The 18,223-nt window shown below is 43.2% G+C and overlaps 1 protein-coding gene across 1 annotated transcript; it reads left to right on the top strand.

Moving 5' to 3' along the window:
- Nucleotides 1-374: 374 nt before the first annotated feature.
- On the top strand, nucleotides 375-16,400 carry LOC101854338 (serine/arginine repetitive matrix protein 2; the record flags this gene model as incomplete). Its single annotated transcript, XM_013083991.1, is given in 14 exon segments — nucleotides 375-480; nucleotides 834-891; nucleotides 1,509-1,603; nucleotides 2,443-2,592; nucleotides 3,148-3,298; nucleotides 3,796-5,480; nucleotides 6,239-6,403; nucleotides 6,859-7,015; nucleotides 7,390-7,461; nucleotides 7,795-7,917; nucleotides 8,605-8,761; nucleotides 9,266-11,325; nucleotides 13,006-13,073; nucleotides 15,724-16,400. Coding segments are annotated over 14 exon segments (5,668 nt in total), but the record flags the coding sequence as incomplete, so codon positions are not given.
- Between the last annotated feature and the right edge of the window lie 1,823 nt (nucleotides 16,401-18,223).

The following is an 18,223-nucleotide window of genomic DNA, read 5'->3' as shown; positions in this document are numbered from 1 at the left end:
TGATCAAATTTTGCTAAATTATGCAGGGTGCAGAAAACCACAGGGACAGCACTATGGTGCACTTTGAGACAATGTGGTGAAACGAAAATGATGAGACAGTATGGTAAGACAGTATTCATGACCTCAGTGCTTTCTTGTCGTATCTCCATTTATTTTAACATTGAAAATGTGACTTCTTCTTGAGCTCACTCTTTGTGATGTGATGAACTGTTTTCATTGTTTAAAAAAAATGCTGATGCAACAAGAAAGCACTGAGGTCGTGGTATGGTGGGAGAGTATTGTGTATTGGTGTACGCTGAAACAGTATGATTAGACAGTATGGTGTACGGGGAGACTTTCTCTAACAAGCCGATGAATTTTTGTCATTTGTGCAGGTCCCAGGCCAGAGTGATGCAGGAAAATGGTGACATCCTTCACCCAGACAGGTTTGGTCTCCTGCTTAGGAACGCCAATGCCATGGGGGACATTCGGGATTGTCCGGTGAGTAGTGTAGCATATAACATAGATCTATGTCAGTGAGTGTGTGTTTTTGTGTGTGTGTGAGTGTGTGTGTGTGTGTGTGTGTGTGTGTGAGTGTGTGTTCTTGTGTGTAGGTTGTGGGTGAGTGGGTATTTTCATGTGGGCGAGTGTGTGTGTTTTTTTTTTGTGTGTTTGGGTGAGTGTGTGTTTTTTATGTGTGTGTGTGGGCGAGTGTGTGTCCTTGTGTTTGGATGAGTGTATTTTTGTATGTCGGTCAATTTGTGTTTGTGTATGTCGGTGAGTGGGTGTTTTCGTTTGACAGAGAGATTATCTGCCTATATGACTTGACACATTACGTCTCTTTGTCCGTGCAGGGAGCGTGTGGCAAGAAAGTGCAGATCAGACGGACTCTGCTCAATTATCCAGATGTTGGTGAGTCTTTGTGCAACTTGTTAATGAGGTGTTTTTTTTGTGTTTTATTTTTTTGGTTAAATTAATTTATTAATTTATTTTGTGGGTTGGGGAAAGGGAGGGGGGTAATTACGATTACAATTAAATCATTCTAGTTTTACAGATGTAAAGTCTGTTGTCTTTCTGCTCGTAACGAAACGTGATAATTAACTTGTTATACAAATTTTTAATAGGTGCTCTGGTATGGTTTGCTCCTTCTTTATTTTCAAAGATCTATCATCCTTATGACTCCTCTTTTTTTGAATATATGCAACCTATGCCACTCTCTAGTAACACCTCTAATTTTCAGCATTTACATGACATACTTGTGTTGCAAGTGTTGTAAAACTCGTACAAAGTGGGTGGTTGGCGAGTGCTGTGGTGTGGTTTGCTTCTTCTATCCTATCAAACATTTATCGTCCTTATCTCCCCTCCTTCTTTTTTATGTTTGTTACTCTCTTGTAACACCTCTAATCTTCTAATGCTCATATGACCTTTTGCAGTTGCAAGCGCTGTAAAACCTCTACTAAAACAAACAAACTCGTACAAAAACTAAAACTACACCCCCCCCCCTCCCCCTTAACCCTTTCTATCTCCAGTAAGCATCGGGCTGGTGTGGGATTCTGACCACCCATCGGTGGAGACCACCACGGAAGTCGCTCGCAACATCGGGACCAACATCCTCATGCAGGACGTAAGTTCTCGCACATCATTTTGTGGTTGGTTGGCAGGTGCTCTGGTGTGGTGTTTCTCCTTCTTTCAAATCGAACATCTTAGTTCTACTCTATCTCTCCTCCCTCTTTTCTTTGTATGTAACATGCCTAATCCTTGGCACTTATTTATGTTTCAAGTGACGTATAACAAAAAATACTTTTAAAACTGAAACAGTTCTTCTTGTTCTCTTCTCCTTTGGAAGTTTTTGTTGCTAGATAAACATTATAGTTTTAGAAACTGATCTTGATAATTAATACCAGTTGCTTGATTTGGGACAACATGCAATTAGGAGTTCTGTTCTGCATCTATAAAGGACAAGCATTTTTTCACATCATGGGAACAAAGTTAGTCATCCCATGACGTAAAACAACTGGTAACTCTCAACTGCTTTTTTATTTTTACCTTGCATGCTCTAATGTGTTATCTAACTTACTGATGTCATGGGCAGCATCATGGTTGTGTTGACGGTTAATGTTGGTATATGGACTGTCTGTTAGGTTATTTATAGACTCAAGTTTATGTCACTATCTGGACAAATGTGTTATAATATGGCCTTGAGTGCAGATAAACAACCACTTCAACATGGCTTGTTGTATTGGCAAGGGGAAAAATTTTGTGAATCTTTTTCTTAATATATTTAGGGAATAAATAGAAGCTGACAGGATTCCACAATTCATTTGTTGAGCTTTCTGTGAGTCTACAATACATTTTTGGAGTCTTCCACGTTTCTTCAAGTAATTTCTTGACTTTTCCCTGTCTGTGTCCAGAATTCATTTTCTTAGTTTTCCATGTTGTATTATTTTTGTGTGTGGTCTGCAGGTGTTCCACTCCGTGATGCAAGACCTACGCAGAATGCCCAAGCTGCAGCTGGTGGGGCTGGTGTGCTACTACGGCAAACACTACTCCACATTTGTGTTTCACAGCAAGCTGCAAGTCTGGATCTATTTTGACGACGCTACGGTCAGAGAGGTAAGTGACGAGTCAGAGACGTGGGGACTAAAGTACAGCAGGCCGTGTTAGCTGAACATGCTGTAGGGCCTACTACTGCTTGCTTGCTTGCTAAACCATTGAAACTTATTGTTGATAGATAGATGCCTCATACCATTGTGATTGGTCATCAAAGTTGACCGCTCATTTCTTGCCAGATGTCACAAACCCACCTTGGGGTCATGTCAGTACATTTCAGAGGGAGGGGGGGCTATTTCACTGATAATGGGCCTGATCATGAGTCACTGTTGGGGCTTTGGATAAAATCCTAATTGCCTGAGATCTTGCATTTTCCTTGCTCCCAAGCTCTGGGATCTTTGGCAGAGACTACTCTACATGTATATATATTTTTTGTTAATAACAAGGTCAGCAAAAAGTGGGTTTTCCGTACTAGCTTTATGTAGCCATGGTTATTATTAGTATGTCTTATACATTATTATAGTGTGGTTATTGTTAATGTTTGTATATATATAGTGTGGTGTTGTGTCTGTGTCATGTTGTGACTATATATAGCATGGCTTTGTTTCGTCCCCACAGATCGGCCCGCGCTGGGAACATGTGGTGGACAAGTGCAGCAAGGGACGTTACCAGCCGCTGCTCCTGCTCTACGCAAACCCGAAGGCAGATCCTGTCTCCGTGGAAACTGCACCCAAGAAGAGAGTTATGGCCCCTGGTTATGGGATTCCAGGTGAGTGGATGGTTGGTTAGGACATTGGGGGGAGGGGGGAGGGAGGAGGAAGAAGAAAGAGGGAGAGAGGGAACAGGAGGAGGAAGGGAAAATAGTTTGATGCTCATGCATGTCTACGTGACAATGCCAGGGCTCATGGCCTTGACCATAGTCCCTTGTAGTGGTTGGTGGAAATGATCTTGCTTGGAACCAATGGAATTAAATACCCAGAGCATAGCATAAAAATGAACAAAGTTTCACTTTTAGTCATAAAATTTCTTGAAATGTAAATGATTAAGAATATTTCTTGTGCTCAAGGAGATTATTTGCTCAATATTTTGAACCAAAGATCAAATGTGTGGTATGATTTCATCTGCATATTTTAAATCATAGATTGAATGTATGGTATCTGTATTTTAACAAAGATATATTGAACCAAACTTTGAATGTGTGGTAGTTATGATTGAACCCAGATATTTTGAACCAGATGTTGACCGTTTTTCATGTCTACTCTCCAGGGGGGCCTGAGGAAGAAAGCAGCCTGGACCGTACCCACGAGAGTATCTCCAGCCAACAGTCGCAGCACCGATCCCGCACACCCAACCCAGAGCCGTCCCCCCCAGCGCTAGATCAAGGGTACCCCCGGGCACGCTCAGTGACCCCCAGCACAGCCGAGTGGCGCGACGACTCGAGCACTTCCTCCACGTCGGGCGAGCACAGCAGGCAACCCAGCTTCCTCATCGCCATGTCGGGAAAACCTGACAACAAGGGAAAACATCAGCCGCGGCTGGGAGGTCAGGCTGGGGGCGGGGCGGGGGTCCCAGGGCCCATGATGCCTGTGTCTCAGCAGCAGCCGCTCAGCGCTAAGCCTCAGCATGCTCAGCCTGATGGCCACGGAGACAACTACTCAGACTACACGCTGTCAACGAGTGACCAGTACCGGAGGCCCTCGCTAAACGGGTTCGAACCCAGCCAACTGCCACTCACACCCAACATGAGAGGCTACCCAGATGCCCAGAGGAAAGAAAGTTTCTCCAGATCCCGGAAAGATCCTGTGCGGGCAGATGTAGTGAGGTATCAAATGGACCCTTCGCACCCTCAAGGGGTCGCTCCACCTGACTACAGGAGTCAAGGTTATGCACCCCAAGATCTGAACTCACCACCCCCTGCACTGCCACCCAAGGCTGGCGTGACACCAGCGTTCTACCAGCACGGCCTGAACGCAGGACACCCACTTCACATCCGCCAGCGGGCTCTGTCTCAGGGCGGGGACGAGGCGTATGGCTCAGACACTGGGCAAGACATCCAGCCACAAAAACAACACACGATTGTGAAGCCTGCGGCAGGTTCGAACTATGACCACCCGGATGGCTTGTCTCACTCACACACTCCCGTACAGTCTGGCCTAGCCACTCTCCCACGACGGAAGAAGGAAATGTCAGTGGACTCGACATCTGGACACATGAAACAGGGGTCACTACACGATGGTGCTGACATCAACAGGTCGGGCTCATTAAGCAGCTCTCATTCCTTCCCTGATCAGAGGCCTGGTTCAAATCCCAAGTTTTATGGAACAGATGAAAGTAGGACTCCGGTCTCGAGCTCTGAACCCCGTGGCCTCCCCCCACCAGCTCCAGTCAAACAAGCAGTGCTAAGCTCATCCAAGGATGCAGCCTCGAAGAAATCTACAGACGCAGACAAAAAGTCCAAGAAACTTAAAAAAGAAATGAAGAAAGCGGAGAAAAAGAAATCAAAATCTGGAGAGACGCTGAAATCTCCGTCAGAGCAGCCTGATTCTGCCACCAGTGGTGGTCCCGTAGCGGGGAGTGAAGCCATCCCACGGCGGGCTGAAGAGTTCCGCGATGACAAAGTGATGTATATCGACCGTCGGATGGTGGAGAGTATCCTCAAACACCAGGGCTTGCAGCGACAGCCGTCCACGCACAGTACAGCCAGCCACACCAGCGGCTCCAGCATCGAGTCGGACAGTCTGATGGGACGACTGCTGGCCTCTAAGCACAGCGAGGGAGGTGTGCCTACTGATGTGTCATTTGACAACGTGTCCATCGGCTCGCACAAGGACTCGGGCTATGGCAGCAGTGACCGTAACAGTTCCAGCTCTACGGGAAGTGGGACTGTCGACCCTTACACGCAGTACTTCATCAGCAAGAGTATGGTGGTGCCACGGAACCTCAACCCACAGGTGGGAATGGCATGCAGTGTGCATGCTTTCTTCTTGTCATTGTATGTGTAGGGGCAACGCACTACACACATGCTGTCTTCTTGTCTGTGTAGGGGTAACGCACTACACACATGCTGTCTTCTTGTCTGTGTAGGGGCAACACACTATATACATGCCGTCTTCTTGTCTGTGTAGGGGCAACACACTATATACATGCTGTCTTCTTGTCTGTGTAGGGGTAACACACTATATACATGCTGTCTTCTTGTCTGTGTAGGAGCAGCACGCTACGCACACTCTACATACACAGAGTTTTTTTGTTTTTCATTGGGCCAACATTAGCCTCGCCTTTTCCTATCTCCAAAACTGTTCTTGCTTCATATGACCTAGATTTGTTACCTCTGACTTCCTCTTTCTCTGGTCTATCCCTCGTCTGACATGTGAAAGAGAGATGGTAGAGGTAGGATATTCATTGATTTAAAGGTAATTGATGACAGATTCACAAAGATGAAATGACTAGGAAAAAAATGAGATAAATTGTAATGATAAAAAATTATGATGATAGAAAAAGATGAGGTAAATTATAATAAAAGAAAGGATAGAAAATATGACGTAAATTGATAATAGAAAAAGATGAGGTAGTTTATCTTGATAGAAAAAGATTAGAAAAAGATGAGGTAAATTATGATGATAGAAAAAGTTGAGATAAATTATCATGTTAGAAAAACATTTCTGCTCCTGAACGCTGTCCTAAAGTTTCCTTCGTTTCCTGTCCCCAGTTTTTGGAGCGTCCACCTCACCAGCTGGTCAGTGACTTCACTGCCCCCAACCCTCAGGTCTACTCGGCCGCTGTTGCCTCGCAGGAGTCTTCTGGGAAGGATTTGTCCGGACTTTCTAAAGAGGAAATGAGCAGGCATTTGTACGAGACACTCATGAAACGGAAAGTAAGTTGACTCTTGGAGAACTTTTGTCATCCGTTATCTCATGTAGATCTAACTGTTAATTGTCAGTCATCTCATAGATTTACTGTTGTTTTAAATTATCCCATATAGAGAACTGTTGCAGTGACAATAACCCCCCCCCCAAAAAAAAAAAACACACCAAAAAAACCAAACAAACCCTCCCCAACAAGACAAACAAACAACTCTCTCCCCCTCAAAAAAATAAAAACAATAAAAGCAACCTCTACTATAATGTTTTTCTTAGGCCAACATGTATTACAGGCAGCACTCTATGCTTCTCGGGAAGTTAGATTGTTGGTTCAGACTGCTATAAATATAGTATAGATTGTAAAGTGCATACAGCTTGTTGTTGAGCGAGTATTTGCGCTATACAAATGCTATCTATTATTATTAAAATTCTTGTGTCCATCTCTCCCCCCCCTCCTCTCACCTACCAGGTGATGCACCCCATCAAAGAAAGCAGCCAAGAAGACATCCTGAAGATTCTGCCCCAAGACTTGACCCCCACCTCCAGCCCCGCCCGAGTGTCTTCACCGCTACCCTCGGCAGACCCGGCCACCAGGGAGGGGAGGCCACCACCCATTCCGCCCAAAAGTAGGTCAACGGTTCCCTCCTTGTTTGTTGTTGTCAAGTTGTGGTTGTGTTGCTTATTAGAGGGTAGTTGGTGGGTGTTCTGGTGTAGTTTGTTCCTTCTTTCCTATTGAACATCTATCGTCCTTTACTGCCCTTCTTTTTTGTGTTTGTTACTCTTTTGTAACACCTCTAATCTTTGGCTCTTTTATGACCTAATAATTTTGTTGCAAGCACAGTAAAATGTTTACTAAAAAAAATGTACATGATGATATAATTCCCTTCCCTATTTGTCTGATAGTGTATAGCACCCTCTTCTCTGTCTGTTTGCCAGTGAATATAACCTCCCTCTCTGTCCCTCTGGTAGTCTTATAAACCTCCCTCCCTTTGTCCTCCAGATTTTGCAGCCTTCCAAGTTTCGAAGTCGTCCCACCATAAAGAACCATCAATTGACAGTTTGGATAAAGATGGTGAGAACTGTTCCGTATTACTTTGTTCATTTAATGTGGCAGAGATAACAGTATTTTTTTCTTCTTGGTTTTGGAGAGAAATATATTAGACTTTAAAACTTTCCAAGTGGTCTCTCCTAATGTAGTTTTGACCAGTCTTTATTTTTGTATAGTTTAATTTCAGTGTTTGTTTTTCTCTCACTGACTGTAGGATTTTCTTATCTAATTATGTTTGTGTTTTTCTTTATGGGACTTTCTAATCAAATGTTCTTTTTTTGTGACTTTCCGAGGATGTGTTTGTGTTTGTTTGTGGATGGCTTTCTCATCAAATGTTTATTTTTGTGTGTTTTTCAGAAGTTGAGAACGACTATTTCGTATCTATGTGTGAGAAGGCTGATGAACTGATGGACAACTGCATCTTGGCTGAGACACAGGAAGACCTTCATGCCGCTTTATGCTACTGCGATAGTGCGCTTGGTGAGTAGTCTCACTTTATTCTCTGACGCAGTTTGTCATTTCAACGCTCGTGGAGATTTTTCTCATACACTTTTAAAAAGCATAAGCAGCAGTCAAAGTGTAGCATTAGCTGAGAGGAAGAGGCCAGTGAGCAAAAATAATGATAAATAAATACCATTTGTATAGCACAAGTCCCTGCTCAAAAGCAAGCCTCTATGTGCTTTTCTTTACAATATATATATTATTACCTGGCCCAGCAGACTTGATAGCACTCTGAAATACTCTCAACTTCCTGGAAAGCATACAGTGCAAGCTGTCACTCTCAAGCGCTGAAACACTTGCGTACTACTGACAAGATCTTACGCTGTCTATGGCCGGGTACAAAAGAAATGTTCTGATAATATACTTAAAAGTTACAGGGCCCAGGAAGTAATAAGTTATATGGTGTGAGCTTAACAATTCTCCCCTTAGTGTTGCATTGTCAAAATCTGAACAGTTGTGAAGTAGGCCCTGTAGCAAAATGTTTGGAGGTGGAAGGTATATTTTAATGTGATGCAGAGTAAGACAGCTTCCAATGTCACAACATTTCTTGCAAACTTCAAGAACAAGTTGTCCTGGGTCAGTAATGTTTTCCAGCAAACTTTAACTTTAAGCACAGCAATATTGTAATTTCTCAAGAGTGTTTTCATGTTTGTTCCCTTTGTGCAGGCTGCCTGAAGGAGGCCATGAATCAGACAGAGATTTCCAACAAGGCTCAAGTCTACGCTCAGAAGAAGCACAACTCTTGCCTACTCAAGTCTCGCAGTTTGTTCAAGCGAACCTCGGGTCATGGTTCATCTGATGGCAGCATTCACAGCGGCAAGCGGTAGGTCGACAGTCTGTTTCACTGTGTCCTCGTGGGAAGGGTTTAAGGACTCCTTGTGGGTGGTTGGCGGGCGCTCTGATGTGATTTGCTCTTTCTTGTCTATAAAACGTCTATCATCGTTGTTTCTCCTTTTTTTTTGGGTGTTTGTTACTCTCTTTTAACACTTCTAATCTGCTGTGCGTACGTGACTTTGTTGTGTGGTAAAATGAGATCTGACACCAGTGAAATACAAAGAGTTTCGTAGTTTATTCCTGTGGTAGTGTCGTGCAAAGTGTCGACTGTGTGTGTGTGTGTACATGTGTTTACAGTCTGTGTCATGTTTTAAAAAACAACTCTATGTGTTCACATGTCTATGTAATGTTCTGACTTGACTTTTGTTGACTGTGTGTGTTAAGTTCTGATATTTGATGACTGTGTATGTGTGTGCTCGCGTGTATGTGTGTTTTTGTGCGTGCGTGCGTCAGGTCCAGACATTTCCTAACTGAGTGTACATGTGTTTTTCAGGTCCAGCATCACCAGCACAGACTCGGACAACAGCGACAAGCCCGTGCGCCGTGTCACCTCCAAGGACCGTCTGCTGGCCGCAGGGAGGACCCTGACAAGACCTGGACCTCAGCAACAGCAAGCATCCTTGACCAGTCAACAAATGCCAGCGTCTGGTGGTCAAGTGTCCACTGGTCGCCACCAGCAACAAGAGTCTATGAGTGGTCACAGGAAATCTCCATTGGCCCAGCCGCTTGCGATGTCTGCTCAGCAGAAAACCGGCCAGTGTGGACCGCAGCGGTACCCCTCCCCCTCCCCTGCAGTCTCCACACAGCCAATGTCTGGTGTCCCTCAAAGACCCGGAGAAGCGCAACCAGCTTCCTCCCACATGTCAAGGTCGGCGTCGGCCGAGGGGGAAGTTGTCCACGCTCGGTCGTCTAGCAACAGCTCTATGAGGTCCTCAGCTTCCACCCCATGCTCTCTGTCTCAGCCTCAGTCCACGACCCGGCCAGTGGCAAGTTCTGTTAGTAGTCAACCCCACCATGTCCACATGCCCCTCGACGCTTACGGAACTCTGCCCCGGAACAGGAAGCCGCGAAGGACATCGGACCCAACTGGCAACTCGGAGGTGTACCAGATGTACCTCAACAGGCAGAAAAACCTGCAGCTGACAGGAAGTAGCTCAGACAGTCGTGAATCGGACAGCAGCAGTTGTGACGGGAACGGACAGAAGAAAACGAATAACACAGAGATACGAGAGATGCTGGAGAGTGGCGTAGTCCAGAGACAGAAACAGCAATTTGTGGGCGGTCAAACCCTGAGGCAGGACGGTGGGGAGCGAGGGCCGAATGGGCAGCGAAACAGTCTAGACGGGCCGGGGAGTACCCCCATGCACCGCTTCGATGTCCACGCAGGCCAGTCTCAACAACCCTCTGACCAAATGTCTCAGCCCGGGCTTGACCAGCGGTCATCAGCCGGACCCATGGGCCAGTCCCAGCCAGTGCACCGTGGCCCAGTGTACAACAAAGGTCAGCTGGTACCCGGAAGCGGGTCAAACACACCGGAAAAGTCAAATCCCCCACGTATGGCCGGTGGTCATCACACACAAATGACCCCCTCAAACCGACCATTGTCAGCTCACTTGACCAACTCCCCTGCAGTCAAACCTTCCAACCTGTCTCAGCAAAACAAACAACACCCTTCTCCCAGTGGTCCGGTGTACCCACAGCAGCACCCCTCCAAGTCGGCCTACCCCCCCACATACCCGTCAAAGCCTGCTCCGAACCCCATGTCTGTCTCCGGCTACAGTCAGCCCTTGCCAGGTCACAGAGGCGTCGCAGCATCTCACGCCAGCACGGGCTCAAACTCCAACCATCAGGGTCCACAGGCCGGTGCACTTCCTGTTGGCCCTCGAGGTGGTCCCCACACTGCCTCACCCCCCAGCTACCAGCCTACAAATCAGGTGCCAGGACCGCCCGGTGGGGGTTATGGCGGACCGCCCAGCGGTGTGCAACAAGTAGACAACGGTGTTCAGAATCTCAATCTGGGAGCCTCGAGCCCTCAGAAAAAGACAAATCTTGGGCGGACTCCTCCCCCACCCCCGCCGGTCCGCACCACCTCAAACCCTGACTTCAGGCAGCAGCTGCCCCCTCCACATATGCCTCAGCCGCAGCAAGGTCACAGTGCCATGCAGCAAGGTCACAGCGCTGGTCAGTCGTACCAGCGGAATCTTTCTCACGGCCCAGGTCCTGAGCTTGGTCCACGAGGGCAAATGAAGGGACCGACTGTAGCTCGGGTAGAACCCAATAGCCATCTCGACCGATCAGCTTCCCACTCTCATTCTGTACCATCTCGACCAGCCTCATGTTTCGAGTCCCCTGCGCAGCCTGCCTCCCATTATGCCTACCAGCAGCGACCCCCGACCTTCGCCTCAGATGCAGTGCCTGGGTCGCAGCTCAAACACGCCAGTAGCAGCACGGGACTCAACCAGTTGTCCCTCACTCCCAGACCGCTTGAGAGATACTCCTCCCAGCCCGACTGTCAGAACTTGGTTGATGTTAACTCCTACACCACCCAGACAGGTACGGCACTGACTTAATGATTACTGGGATGTTAGATCTCCTCTGATTTAATCAATAGGGGGATGCTAGATTTCTTTTTACTTAATCAATTGGGGGATGCTAGATTTCTTCTGACTTAATCAATTTGGGGATGCTAGATTTCTTCTGACTTAATCAATTTGGGGATGTTAGATTTCTTCTGACTTAATCAATTTGGGGATGCTAGATTTCTTTTGACTTAATCAATTTGGGGATGCTAGATTTCTTTTGACTTAATCAATTTGGGGATGCTAGATTTCTTCTGACTTAATCAATTTGGGGATGTTAGATTTCTTCTGACTTAATCAATTTGAGGATGTTAGATTTCTTCTGACTTAATCAATTGGGGGATGCTAGATTTCTTTTGACTTAATCAATTTGGGGAATGCGAGATTTCTTTTGACTTAATCAATGTGGGGAATACGAGATTTCTTTTGACTTAATGTGGGGAATGCGAGATCTAATTTATGGAGGGGAGAAATTGTCGGGTCCATTTTGTAAGAGAAACAGTATAGCTTCTGCTATTTCTTTACTCATTGCCTTTGAGAAAGATAATCCAGAAGTCAGAAGGACTTGATAGTTGATAAACTATACACTGCAGAGAGTGAATTGTAAACATATTATAATGACTGAGGGTGCTCCTCCATAGAATGCTACATACGCTTTTCTCCACTTGAGGCTTGAGGAGTTTTGCTTTCCTCACTCAAAGTATCTAATGATTCCTGTCTTCTAATTTTGCATTTGGCTGCCTTCTCTCTAACACACACCCCCATCCCCCGTAACCCCCCTCACCCCAGTCTCCCTCTCGATGTGAGGGGTTCGTGGTCAGTAACTCTATTTCATATCTACAACTCAAAGTGTTAAGTCAAAACTCTTAACATCAAACATAATTCGTTCAACAAAATCTGAATATTTGAAGTAACTGTAAAAGCGGCCCTTCTGGAGCTCGATATTGATGTATCTCTTCAACTATAAGTATCTTGGTAGTATCACTGTGCCCTCAACCCTGGAAATTAATAATAATTTATCCCTTTGCCAATATATATAAGTAGTGATACTTTGTATCACTTTACCCTTAAATTGTAGAAGTAATGATACAGGCACTAGAATCACTTGGCCCTTAAATTGTAGAAGTAATGATACAAGCACTAGAATCACTTTGCCCTTAAATTGTAGAAGTAATGATACAAGCACTAGAATCACTTTGCCCTTAAATTGTAGAAGTAATGATACAAGCACTAGAATCACTTTGCCCTTAAATTGTAGAAGTAATGATACAAGCACTAGAATCACTTTGCCCTTATATTGTAGAAGTAATGATACAAGCACTAGAATCACTTGGCCCGTACCAAATTTAGAAAGTAATACAAAAATCACTTTACCCACACGATAGATAAGTATCTTTGTCCCCAAGTCTCCCAGCCCTTACCCATCACTTCGAAGTCCACACCTGCACACAATTAACAGAAGAACGCGGGCGGACAGTGTAGCTAACACTGGACACATCTCCCCTGGAGATAGCAACAACATTGTTCACTTGGGATTTTGGCACTCATATATTCTTGTTGACAGCCTGTGTGTGTGTGTCTGTGTGCGTTAATGTGCGTGTGTGTGTGTTTGCTGTAGAGCTAATCTTCACCTCCTATGGCTCTGTTTCTGCAGATGTAGGCCTTTCCTCCCCCTCCTATGCTACCAGCATCCACTCCAGTAGTAACAATAATTGTCCACAAGTAAGTATATGACCAGACCTCACTGTTGTCTTTTATCTTATAGCACAGCTCATTTATTATGTGTGCACACATAGTAGTAGATGTAGATATCGCCAATGGCATTCCACAGTCGCCTATGTCAGTTTATAATTTTGAGAAAATTTGGGGAAAAATAATCACCACAATCAGAATTAGATTTAGATCTATATAACTCTTATTTTTTCAATAAAAGCCGGGAAGAAAATAATGAAACAATATGAAACTTTACAACACGATGCTCTCTAATGTCATCAATGGGATCGAATAATGGCTTTGTCAGAGAATCCCCTTAAATTGACTTGCGAGATTGAGGAATGGCGGTTGAGGATAGCCATATATATGTACACGTATATCTTGTATATACGTATACATATTGTCTATTTACGTATGAAATGTGTAGCTTGTCATAGCTTGCTTACAGATTGCTGTTGTCGGTTGAAGTTATATAATATACATACATGTTGTATATTCGTGTATGTATAATAATCTCTCTCTCTCTTTATATAAATATAGGTCTATAAATTAGTATTAGACTGCACATTATTTGTGTCATAAACCTCTTGTCGTACACATGTATCTGCATTGTGTTTTCTTGTAATGTTTTAAGTAATGTTGAAGACTAGGTCTCACTCTCAGAATAATTATGTCTTAGAACTGTGATTATTTGCCCAAACCACGTAGATGCTGAGGTGGTTATCCGTCATCACCTCACTTATGTCATTCCCTGGATAGATCACTGAGTAATGGTCGTTGTGTTTGGCTTTCTATTGTTAGGTCCTGTCCCTCTGACACCTTCTGTAAGCACATTTCTTATCTTTCTGGCATCAAAATCTTTTTACTATAACTAACACTAACAAATTATACAACAATAATAATAATTATAATTATTAATTATGATAATAAGTCTTTGTCATGCATATCTGACGATGACCAATGTATCTGGAGAGGAGAATATATAATTTCATAAAGAGAAATAGATGAAATTATAAGGATGACGATGACTTGTGGTGGCTTCTGCTCTAGCCAAATGAGACCAATTCTCACTGAGAAGAGTTTGCCACGTTTTGAGCATTTATAGACCTCACTGTTGTCTCTTGTCTTTTTGCATAGTTCATTGTGTGTGCACACACACATAGTAGACGTATATATTGCTAGATGGGCACATCTTGCTGGTTTCTTTCTTGGTTTCAATATTTCTAATTCATGAAACCTCAGGACTTAATTTAGAAACATACAATCTACAATAAGATACAAATACATGTACTCACACAGCCAATATTCTCTATTGGTTTTATCTTCTTGACTCATATTTATCACTTCTAAAAGCATGCAACTAACTAACAAATTCAGGCAGCTTTTCTTTTCATTGGTAAACTGTTCTGCTGTTTTAAGCCCAGAAAGTAGAAAGGAAAATTTTTCAGGAAGGAGGAAAAAAAAATTCATTGTGTTTAAAACTGTCCTACTTAAATGACGTACCTTTTCTGGCTTTATTTTAAAAAACGTTTGAGATTTGAATTTCGACTAAATATTTCTCAAGAACATGCAACTGATACCACATAAAGAAATAAACTGCAATTCTAAAAAAATCAAAATTTTGGGCTTATAGTACATGATCTGAACAGCTGGCCAACAATATACTGTTCTGTTCCTGGTTTTTGTGTATACTGCATTTGTATAAGCTAACACTAACACAATTTATTATTGCTGCCTTAGAACTAACACATATATATTGCGCTAGAACTGCTGCAACACATTTCATTGCATTTAGTAGATTTAGATGAATACATTTATCTCAGATTTACCTTTCAGATTCCTTAGTTTTCATGTTTTTTGGTGTTATAACAATTCATTTTTGGTGCTAGTGAGCATGAAATATTTTCCGAAACTGAAAAATAGTTTAGAAGTTTGGTGGAAAGAAAAGTTTCACAAATAACTTAGTAAAATTTAAAGTAGTACCACAAATAGGGGAAATGTACCATAATCTGAGCCAAAAATTAAGCCAATAGCTTAATATTCACATTCCTGAGAATTTTTTGAAAAAGAGGAAATGGCCAGTATAGAGAGACCAGTGTGATTCTGTACAAATATACTGAACGCCAGGGCTCCTATCGGAGGTTTCCAGTGATCATTCGTCGTCTTTGGAGGACACATCATGACGTTTGTCAAAATACCGCCTGTTGTAACATGAGTTGATTCATCGATTCATAATTTAACCTATACCACAGAAAACAATTGCGTAGTTGCTCTGGTCACTTTCTCCGCTAGTTTTATCGCTATAAAAATTAAGTAAAAATATTTCTCCACTGTAAGCTTATTGCATAATAATTGATGTATTGTTTAAAAAGAAGCTCGCAGTTATTTGAAATTTAATTTGACGTTACGAATTTGAAAGAAGAAAAAAATCAATTAAAGGCATTGAAGTTGTGTTAAGTAAAGATACAGTTGATGTCATATTATCTTTGTGGTCTGGTGCCAAGGAGATGCAGGGTAGGCTACATGTACAAGTTGTTAAATTTTTCGGACAAAACTTTGTCATTTGACACCTCCAGCAACTGAGTGCGACATATTTCTGGACTTGTGTTCATGGTTCTGAGGCACGACTTCTGACCTATGTTTTTTTTCTTTTCACCAGGACAAGAATCCTGCCTCTGGTACAAATGGGAGATCGCTTCTGACTTCTAGCGTTGCACACACCCAAGGTCAGTCCCTGGCAGCGACCTCTAACCCCGCTACAGGTGGCACGGAAGCTGAAACGTTCAAACCCAACGTGAGGGCTCTGGCTTCTCGGTTTGACCGGAGTGTAGAAAAACCGCAGGTGAAGCCCAAGCCAGGCTCTGGTGTAACTCGAACCAGGAGCAAGTCGGAGTCTGGCAGCAAAAAACCCAAGTCTGTTCTCAAGAACAAGAAAGCGAAATCTGGCAGCTCTCGCCCTCGGAAATCCGTAACATTTGCCGAAGACATTTCTAGTTTAGCCGCAGGTTACGAGTCGGCTGCCGAGTTGACTTCTTTCAAGGGCGGTAACTCGAGCAGCGAGCGGGCATACTACAGCGACGACGAGGATCAGCTGAGTCACAAGCCAGTCTCGTTCTCGGACAATGACCTCGACGATGTAGAAGACAGCAGCAACAGCGACGAAGCTCCACTCTCCCGCGAGGAGCTCGCCTGCCAGTTGTGTCGCAAGAGGGAGATGGAGCCCGGCAAAGCTTACTGCAGCAAGTGTTCATTCTACATGGGGAGGCTTGTTTCTTCATAGTAGTCGACACTTTATGGTTGCCGACTCTGTATTTGTTTTTTTTTTGTTTTGTTTTGGGCTTTTTTTTGGGGGGGGGGGGAGGTGGGGGTGGGGAGAACTGTGCTGTGGTCAGAGAGCTCATACATAGAAGATGTGGACATGAGAACCTGTGGTCAGCCTGTACCTTGACCCTCTGATGGGCAAGTGGACTTGAGATACCAGCATTACATCTGTGTGAAGAAAGAAAATGTTCTTACAACGCTGCAATAGTTGCTGTTTTCATTTTTTCGCCTTATCAGTAATCCAAACATTCCATGTCATATGATATATTAACTGATATTATATATACTGTACAAAAATTATGCAATTCGTTTTACAAGCACAAGGTAATTGTTGAAAATATGTTTTTTTTTACTACACATATATTTTTACATCCAGTGGCATATCTGAGCAGTGGAGGTGTTGGGGTGTGTTGTAGATGTGTGCCATATGTCCATGGGTACAAAAGAGGTGTACCCACAAGCCCATACATGGGCACATATCTCTCCTTAAAGGTATATCCTAAAGTCCATATATGGACACATATCTCTCTTTAAAAGGATACCCACATATCGGTATATGGGCACACATCTCTCTTTATATATGCACTCTACCCAAATGTCAATGTATGGGTAGACATGGGAGGGATGTAATGGTCAGTGTTTGTTCTACACATTCCATAAGGGGAAACGAACTACACCAAAACAGTTGTCATGGCGATAGAGAGACCCTGGATGTTGAGATCTGTACATATCAAGAAAGTTTTATTGTCCATTGTTGTATTCCATGACATCCTGCTTGTTCCTAGTGCTTGTGTTGAGCGAGATCTTGCCAAAAGATGTTTATCCTTCTTGTTGTCGACTGTACAAGAGTTTACTGTGTACATTGTGATCTTTCTAACGAAATGTTGAGTTTTTGAGTTTCAGACATTTTTTTAAAAAGTTTATTGTATTGTGGAAAGCCAGTAGACCATAATATGTTATATGATAGTGATAGTGTAGATTCTAATTCTAACATTCCATGGTCACTCTGTGTTCAAGAATGACCTTAGTTCAGGATATAATGGGGAAATTCTGAATATAAAAAAAAAAAAATTAAGTAAAAGCATAATACAGAAGATGAAGCTTGAAATGATTTTACACATTTTGCAGGCGAAGCATGATAAGAGATCAAATATCTTTGGGAACTTTAATGTTGCTTCTGTTTGTTGAAGGAATAACTGATGTCAAGCTGCCTGATGTGGTAGCTTTGTGAAATGTCTCTACATGTAGCATGAGACTGTGTCTCTGTCACGATGTTCTATATATGTGTCGCAACGCGGTGGAATCAAGCACTCGTCAATTTTTGTGGTATCATCTTAAAGCTTGTTCATTTATCTTGCTCTTGGTGATAAAAATATTTATCTATCCTGAGCATAAGTGAGATATTTGTGATTGAAAGAGATAAGTTCACTTGGTTTCAGCGGTAAATAGCGAGAAAACGGCCGCCAAAGTTTGATAATTTCCAATAGCTAAAGAGTCCTTGAAAATTTAAACATTACATATTTTGAGCTTTTAAATTAATCAACGATTTTCAATATAATTCACGTGGAAATGTGTTTTTATTCGGACAGAAAAGGTTGAACAAAAAAACAAAAAAATTAGATTAAAATTGCGAAACTGGTGGGCAAAATGCCTGTTTCTCCAATTTTGTTATTTTGATGAGCGCCTGATTTTACCATGATGCCTCACATATTATAACATCGACTGTGTGTCTGTCACTCTGTGACATGTCCTATATTGTAGCATCCACTGTCTCTTGTCAATATGTCCTATATATGAAGCATCAACTGTTTCTGTGACTATGTCCTGTATATATGTAG

This window comes from Aplysia californica, unplaced genomic scaffold (assembly GCF_000002075.1).
Source record: "Aplysia californica isolate F4 #8 unplaced genomic scaffold, AplCal3.0 scaffold00266, whole genome shotgun sequence".
Lineage (NCBI taxonomy): Eukaryota > Metazoa > Mollusca > Gastropoda > Aplysiida > Aplysiidae > Aplysia > Aplysia californica.
This window is presented reverse-complemented; position numbering and strand designations above follow the sequence as displayed.